This window comes from Narcine bancroftii, chromosome 3, assembly GCF_036971445.1.
Source record: "Narcine bancroftii isolate sNarBan1 chromosome 3, sNarBan1.hap1, whole genome shotgun sequence".
Taxonomy (NCBI): Eukaryota; Metazoa; Chordata; class Chondrichthyes; order Torpediniformes; family Narcinidae; genus Narcine; species Narcine bancroftii.
Genome location: NC_091471.1, coordinates 97,074,213 through 97,086,501, shown reverse-complemented (window position 1 = coordinate 97,086,501; position 12,289 = coordinate 97,074,213). Strand labels below are relative to the sequence as shown.

Here is a 12,289-nt window from a genome sequence, read left to right as displayed (position 1 = left end):
TTCTCCACAACACATTTATCTATCGGATGAAGCCCAGGAAATCATTTGAGTTGCAAACCAACATACCTGAGAAAGGAAATGTTAGTTTAATCCCTAATTGTTTAAGATGACAAATAAATTGTAGATGTTGGAAATCTAAAATGAAAACAAAAGTGCTGGAATTATTGGGAAGAGAAACAGAGGATATATGTTATTGCAAAATTAGATGGAAGCTGGAGGATTCGGGAGCTTTTAAAAACCAACAGTAGGCAACAAAAAATCTGATAAGGGAAGAAAAGATGAAGTATGAAGGCAATAGCCAATAGCATAAAAGAGATGCCAAAAGTTTTTTTTTCCAGATACATAAGGTATAAAAGAGAGGCAAAAGTGGATATTGGACCACTGGAAAATGATGCTGGAATCAAAGAAATGGTGGATGAACTGATTAAGTATTTCACATCAGTCTTCACAATGGAAGATACCAGTGATGTGCCAGAAATTCAAAATAATGCTGGGCAAAAGTGAATGTAGTTACTATTAGTAGGGAGAAGGTAACTGGGAAGCTGAAGGTAGATAGGTCATCTAGATCAGATGGACTACACCCCAGAGTTCAGAAAGAGGTAGCTGAAGAGATTATAAACACATTTGCAGTGATCTCACAGGAATCAATACAATCAGGACTAGATCTAAAGAAATGGAGATTTTCAAATGTCCACCACTGTAAAAGTAAACCACTGTAATGCATAATTATCTGGTCAAGCATGCCTATCGGCCGGTTATGCCTGTGGTCCCTCCCCACAGGCTCCTGTATAAAGGTAGCTGTTCCACAGTCCCCCGCAACTCAGTGCAGGACAATCATAAGAATGATTTTGATGACAGAATTGATGGATTTGTGCCCAAGTTTGCAGATGATACAATGGTAGGTGGAATGGTGAGTAGGGTTGAAGAAGTAGGGAGTCTACAGAGGGAGTTGGACATGTTGGAAGAATGGGCAAAGTGGCAGAGTCTTCGCACGGTAGGGAAGTGAAAGGCCATGCACTTTGTTAGAAGGGATAAAGAAGTAAACTACTTTCTTAATGGGGAGAAAATTCAGAAAGAAGAGGTCCAAAGGGACTTGGGGTTCCTAGTGCAGGATTCCCTAAAGTTTAACTTGCAGGTTGAGTCAGTAGTATACAAAGCAAGTGCAATGTTTGTATTCATTATGAGAGGACTAGAATATAAAGGCAGCTGTAGAGGCCAGGTCATTGGGTATATTTAAACCAAAGGTGATAAAGTTCTTGCTTAGTAAGGGAGAAGACAGGTAACTGGGGTTGAAAGGAAAAATACATCAGTCAGGATGTGAATGGCCACGCAAACTTAGTGGACTGAAAGGCTTAATTGTGCTCCTCTGTCTTGTGGTCTAATGAATCAACATTTCTGAATGAAGACCCTTTCTCAGATGGTGTTGGCAGGAAGCTATTTCCACTGGCCCAAAGGTATGTATTTAAAATAATTTCTTTTGTTGTTTCTGTAAGCAGTGACAGCGACCATTTATTGTTAAATGAAAAAAAAGTTTTAAAAAAGCTATAGAAACTCAGAAGGTCCAACCATGTACTTTATATAGCAAAGGTAAAGCTACATAACCAATATTTCGGGCTTGAGCCCTTCATCAAAATAAGGTCAACTTGATGAAGGGCTCAAGCCTGAAATGTTGGTTATGTATCATTATCTTTGCTATATAAAGTACACGGTTGGACCTGCCGAGTTTCTCCAGCATCATTTTTACTTCAACCACTGTCTGCAGACTTCCGTATTTTACTTTTTTATTGTTTAGTGAATTATTTAATACTTCCTTATAAAGAGTTATTTCTTGAGGACTCAACTACAAATATCCATGAAATTTTCATTCCAGGATTGGCTCAAAAATAAAAACTTGCTTGAAAAGCATCAATAACTTTCTGATGTTTACCATCATTAATAGAAGAGAAGGAGAAGAGTTAAGAGAGGAGCTACTCTCTGACTTTAACCCACCCAACAAAGCATGTATTCATCCTTGCAATTTACTTTATAACTTGCATATTTTCCAAATGAAACTGAGATTACAACAGAATATTAGAGTTGGCATTTATCAGTATGGGAATTTATTTAGTGATTTGATTATTGTTCATTCAATGCTGATCTATCATTCTGGCTTAGAAAAGGAACAACTGAAGTAGTTGTTAGTTAACATCCTGAGAATATAATAATAAATTTTAGATTTTTTTTAATGTTCTTTCTTCTTTCTCTTTTTCTCTCTACACTCCAATCATTTTTGATCACTACTTATTTCTCCTCTGAAGCTGACTGGCCTTTCATTGGCCCACATTAAGTCATAAAGATTATTCATATCCTGTTGCTTTTACCTTGCATCACCAAGAACATGAAAAAAATCCCAGATCCAACAGTATCGGATCCAGAATGTGCCCATTTTTTAGCAGTTCATTTTATATTAATAGAACATAGAATGCTAAAATATAGGACCTTATGAGGTCTGCAGAGAACAGAGTGACCAAATTAAACTAAGACTAAAACTATTCCCTTCATATTTGAGTGTTTACCAAGATGCCCCTTAAATGCTCCTATTGTATTTGTTTCCATTATTATCCATGGTCCATCACACTCTGGGTTTAAAAGACTTTACCCTGCATATCTTCTTTGAACTCCCTCCCCTCCAACTTTGCTTAAATCCATGCCCTCTAATGGGTGGCATTGTTACTTTTGGAGAGAGATTCTGGGTGTCTGTGCCTCTCATAATTTATAAACTTATCATATCGCCCCACAGTCTCCAATGCTCAGAAAAATACCATGACTGCCCAACCTCTCCCCGTTGCTCATATCCTCTAATCCCAACAGCATCCTGGTAAATCTCTTCTGTAACCTTTCCAAAGCCTTTACATCTTCCTGTATAGCGATGGCCAGAATTGCACATTGCTTATTTGCCTACTTTTTGAGATATAAATAAATCTCACTTGATTCAAGGTAACATTCAAATTACTGTGATTTATCAGGCCAGCAGGAAGCAAAATGGTTCCACAGCAAACATCTGGCACGTTTCAGTGTAATCAGTAGTGCATTTCAGATATAGGTGCTTGTGCACTTTAAGGAGTGGACTGGAAGTCTGATGAACAAGTATTGACCTCTCACTCTATTCCCGTAACTACCAGGGAGCTCACAATTCTCCTGTGTGTTGCTGAGCCAAGTTGTTGGATTCACTTCATATCCGGACACTCAGCTTTTCAGCGAGTTACAGCTGGTGCATTTCACATATTAAACAGAAGGTTACAGTATAGTTCATTTATTTTAATGTATTTTATCTATGTGTAGTTAATTAATTCAAATGCAAACAATTTAGCGGTTTTATGAGTATATAATTTTTTAATCAATAGCATTACAATGTTTACTTAAAATGTAATACAAAATTTAAATAAGAACTTTATTTTTAAACTTTCCAAATGTTATGGACCATCAGAAACATGCAAATGGCCATAGTTCCACAGCATCATTAATCACAAGGCAATCAAAGTGGTCCATGAAAAAGGTGTTAGCTTGCTCTCCTGAGATGGATACCTCCATAGAAATAATTGGCGCCATCAAAATAAATAAATGACAACGTAATTCTTACAGCAACACTCACCTTTGCATATTAATTACTTTGTCTGGCAAACAACAAATTTTAACTTTCTCCTTCATGAGCTGCTAAATTATAGGCTGACTTTAAAGATCTTATTCTTGCCCTTCCAAAAATATTTCATCAGACAAGCTACAATTTCAATTTGTGGGGTACTGTGAATTGAACTATTTCAGCAGGTCTTGAATCAACAGGCACTTACCACTGAGAACTTCATTACTTTCAATATCCATATTGTCAAAGCAAGATTGATGATCATTGTCACCATCAAAAGGAGCACAAAAAAGTACAGGCATCGCTTCCGCCACCCATAAATTCCTACTTGATAGACTTGCTGATTTTCAGGTCTCTCCAGGTTGTGTTGTGTTGCCAAGATGTATTGTTCCCTTGTCATCTGCAAACAATACAAGAAGACATCACTGATCAACAATTCCTCAGATAATGAAAATGACTTTTAGTCAGATTGCTACCATATATTAGTTCTGGATAACCAGTAGCTGTGTCCTGGATTTTAAATGGATTTAGAGTTAGCCATTGAAGAAGTGACATGAGTACATATTTACAAATTTAAAGCAAAACTGGAACCCTGGACATTATTTCTTGGTAATCTACAATTTGGCACAGTATGTACCAATATTAGAACACAGTTATAAACCACAAATACAATTTGGAACCAATGTCAGAAATTCATAGCAGTGGGTAAATACTTACAAACTGATGAGGGAAGATTTGTTAAAGATCATTTCAAAGAGTTTAATCTGAAAAATGACCGTGAATGTTTCAATCCCACCAATATCAAATATTTTTAAATTAACATAAATAATAGGCTGGGAGCTTAGCATAGAAGTTGGTGCAATACAATTATTGCTCCAGTGACCCAGTTTCAAATCCAGCACTGTCTGTAAGGAGTTTATATATTCTCCCTGTGTCTGTGTGGATTTCTTCTAGGTGCTTCGGTTTCCTCTCATCCTTCCAAACATACAGGACATGTAGATTAATTGGAGTATTTGGGCTGCACTGACTTGTGGGCTGGAAAGGCCTGTTACAATGCTGCATTTCTAAATTATAAAATATAAAACTTTACATTTAAATTTACAATTTTAATAGACCCAATTGAATTTTGCATGACATGATTCTTCTTCTTTAGCAACATCAGCCTGGTGCTGAAAAAGAATATAGACATGGGGCCACATAACTATCAGCTGGCCGCTCTGACATCCACCATCAAGAAATGCTTCAAGATGTTGGTCATAGCTCACATTAACACCAGCCTTCTTGCCAGTTTTGACCCACTCCATTTTGCATACTGCCGAACAGGTCCACAGCAGATTCCATCTCCCTGGGCCTACACTCAGCCCTGGAACACCTGGACAACAAGGACACCTACATTAGGCTATGATTTATTTATTGCAGCTCTGATTTCAACTCAATATAGGCAGCCTCCCAGTTGAATTTATGAACCAATTTACGAACAACCCATAGTTACGAACCGACAAGCCAGCCAGAAGGAGAATAATGTCTACTTCTGGTTCGAGCAGAGCTCGCTTTCCATTGGTAGCCGGTGACGTGCTATGCCACACACACATATGGCCTGGGCAAAGCAGGCAGACGAGGGGATGAGCAGCCTGGCAGAGGAGAGGGAGGATGGGAGAAGAAGCAGCAGCAGTGTGCACCATCGACACAGCTCAGCATGGGGCTACCGCTTGGCCCTGCAAAATGGCTGTCGCCCAGCCTTGAATTGTGATTGTGCCACTGAGTGGGGTGGGGGGGGGGGGGGGAAGTGAGGAGAGATTGAAGGAGCCAAGTACAAAATTCAGAATTTGAAATTGAAAGTACCTGTACTGTAGCCATCTCTCCTGTGAGTGTTAACTTTTATCATGATCCGAGTAATTATGTAATTACTTTTATTATCACATATGGTACTGTATTATGTACAGTACTACACTATTATGTACTGTATTATGTTTATGATATTTTAGTGTATTGGGAAGTGTTTATATGCATATAAAGGTGAGTATATACTAAGATAAAAATTTGACAAACAAACACTAAATAAGGACCGTGTGTACTGGTTCCGACTTGCATACAAATTCGAGATAAAGACAGAACTAGGAAACAGAACTCATATTTAACCCAGGGACTGCCTATAGTTCCAATCTAATCCCCAATCAACATGACATTGGTTTCAGCACCCCTCTCTGCAATTGGATCAATGACTTTCTATCCCACAGGCAATAATCAGTGAGAACTTGAGACAGCACCTGTGTCAATCACCTCCTTGGTTAAACCAAGGATGAGCGCAAGGTTGTTGATATGTAGGGCTATGGATTGGGTGCCTGTCAGTGAGACTAGGCAGAAAAATGGTTCAGCACAGACTTGAAGGGCTGAAGGGGCCTCTTTTTGTGCTGTAATGTTTAATGGTTATATCGTCTTAAGGGGGATTTCTCCCTTTAACATATTCTTTCCCTTCACATTCCTTTCAGCTCAATGCTTTGGACAGATGATGTGCTCATAGAACCATTGAATATTACAGCACAGAAAACAGGCTCTTCAGGCCTTCTAGTCTGCCAAACTATTATTCATCTCTCTACCTGTTCAATTCTTTCTTTAATGTGAAAATTGTGTTCGCATTGATCACTTCAGCAAGCAGCTCATTCCATACTCCCACCACTCTATGTTTAAAGAAAATTCTCCCTAATGTTTCCCCTGAATTTTTCCCCTTTCACCCTTGACCCATGTCCTCTGGTTTATATCTCACCTACCCACAGTGGAAAAAGCCAACTTGCATTTACTCTATAGTCATCATAATTTTGTGTACCTCTATCAAACCTCCCCTCATTCTGCAAAGCTCTAGGGAATAAAGTCCTAACCTGTTTAACATTTACCAGTCTGGGCGATAAATCTTCCATGCACTCCTTCTATCTCATTGATATCTTTCCTATAGTTAAGTGACCAAAACTGCACACAATACTCCAAATGTGGCCTCACCAATGTCTTAAGCAACTTTACCATAACATCCTAACTCCTGTTCTCAATACTTTGATTTATGAAGGCCAATGTGACAGAAGCTCTCTTTACAACCCTCTCCACCTGTGACGCCACTTTCAGGGAATTATAAGTCTGTATTCTCACATAACTCTGTTAGATCACATTGTTCAGTGCCCTTCCATTTCCCATGTACTACCTTCATTTGTCCTTCCAAAATGCAACACCTCATACTTCTCTGCATTAAAATCTATCTGCCATTTTTCAGCCCATTTTTCCAGCTAGCCTGGATCCCTCTGCAAGCATTGAAAGCCTTCCTTGCTGTTCACAACACCTCCAATCTTTGTTGTCCACAGTTGTTTCCTCCACTATACAAATGATAAAATTACATTCTTTCCAACTCAGAATTACAATCAAAATAGATCATACTCAGTCATTTTGTGGTACTCTTTCAATGGATTAAAGTTCTGCTATAATTTTGCAAATTATAGTTGTAGATTTGAAAACCTTCCACCATTTCACTTGCAGCTTAAAATATTTCACATAAATTTAAAAAAACCCACAAATTACATATTCAGAGATTGCTTTAAATAATGGACATGATTGATTATTTTTTACTTCATCATCAGTAACATTTATTCTTTTGGTTTCATGGAATACCACTCATGGAGAAAATTACTTGATGTTTTACATATATGGACACCAGGACTAAGAAGCACAAAATGTAGTTGGTGCACAATGTATTCCATTTCTGAAATGTAGTTGCATTGGTTTCAATGGAACCAAATTTTGGAATTATTTCTATGTAATGTTCGATGATACTGATTGGCAATTGTTTTTAATTACAGGTACTCCTCAACTTACGTCCATGTTCTGATCTGAGTGACTGGTCATATCTTGAAATGGATGCATGTCGGAAATGCATTCTATCCATGTTATCATTCATTAAATACAATATGGTGGCCACCAGTCAGCTCTAGCGAGAGGTCGGCCACCACTGCTAACCTCTCATGAGAGGCTTTATTTTCCATAGATAGGCCTAACTTTCACCCATAAATGAATAGTTTTTATATTTTTTCTTTATTTTTGAAAAAGAAAACATTTTGGTCGTATGTACAGATGGCTGTAAGTTGTATACGTAGTAAGTCATGGAATACCTGATAAATATTCAGCTATTAGCATGCTTACCTACCTGTTTTTGGACATCCTAACCATGGATCTACAATGAAAGTTAAGACTTTTCTTTAGTTTGATACATGAAAATACTGGAGAAACTCAGCAGCACATTTAGCATTCAAAGGGAGGCAAAGAAATATAACCAATATTTCAGGCCTGAGTCCTTCATCAAGTTAAGTGAAAATAGCAGATAGGTGCACGAATAAAAAGGCAGGGAGAGGGGGCAAGAAAAGGAATGGAGAGGAACACAGACCGACAGCCAAGAGCCCAAAGGTGGTCATAGATAAAAGGCAGTGGAGAAAAGCTGATAATTGATTGGGGAGAGGGGAATTGCTCTGTGAATGCTCCTACGGAAAAAAGGAGACATGGGGATATGGAAAGTGGGAGATGGCAAGGTGTGGCCTAATGGAAACTGAGGGTCAATGTTAATGGCATCTGGTTGGAGGGTGTCCAGACAAAATATGAAATGTTATTCCTCCAATTTGCAGGTGGCAGTGCATGAGACTATGGACAAATATGTCGGCTAAGAATGGGGCAGGGTATTGAAATGGGAGATCCCCTCTATTACAATGAACGGAGTGAAGGTCTTCAACGAAGTGATCTCCCAGTTTGCATCTAGCCTCTCTGATGTAGAAGATGCCACAACAGAAGTATCAGAAGCAGTAGATGACCACTCAGATTCATAAATGAAGTGTTGCTTCACTTGGAAGGACTCTTTGGGGACCCCATTGGTGGTGAGGGAGGAAGTGTGGGCATAAGTATCTTTGTTGCATCAGGGAGAGTGCAATGGAGGATATGTGAGTGAAGGCCAAGAGGAAAGCCATGTTTTCTGAAGAACAGGACATCTAGGGTGTACATATGACAGGATTCCCCTTGTCCTTACCCACCACTCCATCAGTCTCTGCATCCAAAGTGTCATCCTCTGCAATTTCTGCCACACATAACATGATCTTCTCCTCTCCTCCCTCATCTTCTGCAGGGACTGCTCCCTTCATGCCTCCCTTGTCCATTCATGTCTTCCCACCAATTGTCCCCTTGATACGTACCCCTGATACCACGGGAACATTCTACACTTATACACCTCACCACCATCCTTCCAAGAGAAACAACGTTTCACATGTGATTTGCAGGGATCATCTACTGCATCCAGTGGTCCCTTCATGGCCTCCTCTACATTGGAGAGCCTGGACGTTGACTGGGAGATCATTTCATCGAGTACCTTCGAGCTGTCCACTGTAATAGCGGGATCTCTCAGTAGCAACCCATTTCAATTCTCTGCTCCATTTCCATGCTGAGATGATCAGTTTTCACCATCATTTTCCTATGAGTGTCATGCTTTGTTGATGATCAAGGAATGTGTCAGGTCAAAAGAAGTGGAATACAATTCCTCTGTCTGACAGTTCACACACACAAATATATGTCTATTTTTAACCTTCTAGATCCATTCCCAATATGTCTCAGCTGGCACAGTGGTTGAGCCTATTGTCCAAACAGAGATCAATTTAAGTGAGTCAAGGAGATTTGTCTGAAGAAGCAGTCTATTATGCTCTACAATAGTAAGAACATCCATCACAGGTAGATTACTGGGAATGGAAATCAGGTAGTTGCCTATTGAAAATCTGCAGGTTATTTATTAAAATGAAAAGGATCCAATAGTCGTGGTAAAGAGTCATAGATATTTTTTTTCTGACTCGTGTTTAATCTTTTTATTTTAATCGTCTCATGTCTATTTAGTGCACGATCTATGAACATTTCAATTATTTTTAAAACTCATACCTATTTACTGTACACTCAATTTTGTTCTTCCTCCAATGTTTTCCAACCAAGCAGAGAATTCAATTATCTCTAAACAGTATTTTATCTTTCCTTGATGGGACTGGCAGGTACGAATTTTAACTCAAAGCTTAGACTCCACGTGACCATACCACAAGGCTCCGGATTGCCTTTTCACAATGTCTTTCATATATAATTCATTCCATGCTTGTGTCATGACCACAGGTTGTCATCAATTCTCTTTAACCAGAATTCCTGTCAAATTATTTAAACTATTCCCTATACTTTTCTCCTTCCTTCAGGATCCCAATCCATTTTCCTCATTCAAGGATGATTACTTAGTAAATGAAAAGTAAAATTGAACAATTTGATCATACAAGTTTTTGACTGGATGAGTTAGGTTAAAATTACCATCGAAAGAGGGATTGTGTGCTTGTTAAGATCTAAATTTCAAATTGCTGTTTACCAATACACACCCTTCAGGAACACATACCAAACTATATTTTGTCAACCCTGAAATGATTTTAGCTATATTGGATGGTGGCACTCAATGTACCAATTACAGTTCTCACGAGCAGTAAATTGTAACTTCCAAATTCAACATTTAAGTCTGATGATGGATATAGTTAATCGATATTTAATAAATGAAATATGGTGGAACAGTACACGGTTTCAAGGATAAATATTAGTGCATAATTCACAGCAAATAAGCAGTATTTTAAGAAGAATAGTGTCAATTCTAATTGATTAATATTGCAAAGACTACACATCATATTCCATTTCTGAACTCTAGTTCTGTTGACTTTAATGGAACTGAATTCAAATGCAGGGTAACCATTTCACTATCATATGTTTTATGCTGATGAACAGAGATGTTAATACATCCCTTTGCCTGTCACATAGTAGGCATTGCTGTGCACAAGTTAGCTTCTCTACCTTTTGCATCACAACTGCATTATTTTGATTCTATGTGTGCCAATGGTTAAAATTCACACATATTGCTCATTAATCTATTATTGGGAGAACCTCTATGGTTCTTAAAGGTGATTTTTGCAAACTACCTCAGTATCAAAAATGGAAATTTTCTTTTGTTTTGGGATTTGAAATAAAGTAACCTGCCACACACAAATTGATCACTCACTACTGGCCAAAACAGCACAAGATCCAGTACACTATCTGAGTGAAACACTGAAGTCTGCAGACACTGTGATTGTAGTAAAAATACACCAAAATGCTGGAAGAAATAGCTGTCTTTTCAGCATCTAGAGGAGACAAAAATATATTGCTGATGTTTTGGGCCTAAACCCTGCTTCAAGGAATCAGCCAGAAGCAGGAAATCTCAGAATTCAGACAATGCTGGCTGGGGGAGGAATCCAGAACAACAAAAGGTGTTAACTGGATATAAGGGACAAGGTAAGAATTTATCATGTATGCGTGAAAGGAGATGAATGGAGAGAAAGGATAGGGAAGGGTGAGAGGGAAGAAGGTAGAAATGTATTTAACAAAAAGCCTGAGAAGTCGATATTAATGCCATCTGGTTGTCAGGTGCCCAGTCAGAAGATGAGGTGTTGTTCCTCCAATTTGCAGGTGGTCTCAGTCTGGCAGTGCCTGGACAGACTGTCAGCAAGGGAATTGAATTGGGTTGCCACTGAGAGATCCACACTATTGCTGCAGACAGAGTTGATGTGCTCAATAAAGTGATTTCCTAATCTGTGCCCAGTATCTTCAATGTAAAGGGCACCACAACAGGAGCTCAGGATGCAGTAGATGATCCCTACACATTCACAAGTGCAATATTGCTTCACTTGGAATGACTGTTGGGACCCTGAATGGTGCTGAGGGAGGAGGTGTGGGCACAAGGGAAACATCACAGGGGTAGATCCCAAGGAGAGGATTGGCAAGGAGGGAGGAGTGAATAAGGGATTTATGGAGGTTGTGGTCCCTGCAGAAGACAAAGAGGGGAATATGTATTTAATGGTGGGGTCACATGGAAGGTGACGACAGGTGGAGGGTGGTGAGGTGGTAGGTGAAGACAAGAGGAATCCTGTCCTTGTTGTGCATGGGGGTGGAGGGGGCCAGGGTAGACATGCAGATAATGAAGGATATGCGAGTGAAAGCTGAGTTAATGTGGTAGAGGGAAAGCCACATTGTTTGAAGGAGGAGGACACCTCTGATGATCTGGCATGGAAGTCCTCACCCTGGGTTCAGATGCGACAGAGACAATGGAATTGAGAGAATGGAATGGAATCTTTACACGAGACAGAACGGAAAGAGGTGTAGTCAAGGTAGCTGTGGGAGTTGGTCGATTTTTAGAAGATGTCTGTTGAGAGTTTGTCTCCTGAGAAGGAGACAGAGAGATCGAGGGAAGGGAGAGTGTTGCTAGAGATGGACCAAGTGAATTTGAGGTCAAGGTGGAAGTTGGCAGCAAAGTGGATGAAGTCAACGAGCTCATCATGGGTACATGAGGCAGCGCCAAAGTAGTCATCGATGTAGTGGAGAAAGAGTTCCTGCTTCTGGCTTATTGAAAATAGGGATCAGGCCCAAAATGTTGGCAATGTGTCTTTGTCTCCTGCAGACGCTGAATTCCTCTAGTATCACAATGTCTTTTTTTTCCCCTCAGTACAATATCTACCCACCCAAAGAGCCTGACACTTCAAAGGACCACTGACTGAGCACATGTTGTGAGGCCCCATCACCATGTGGAGGTCCAATCACATTGGAACACTGCCC

General features: G+C 39.4%; 1 protein-coding gene across 1 annotated transcript in view; it reads right to left on the bottom strand.

Moving 5' to 3' along the window:
* LOC138757379 (zeta-sarcoglycan) overlaps positions 1-4,019 on the bottom strand; it is a 596,661-nt gene extending 592,642 nt beyond the window's left edge. The window contains exon 1 of the mRNA XM_069924595.1: positions 3,828-4,019. Within this exon, the coding sequence (XP_069780696.1) occupies positions 3,828-4,019 (192 nt within the window). The remainder of the gene's footprint in view (positions 1-3,827) is intronic.
* Positions 4,020-12,289: the final 8,270 nt, after the last annotated feature.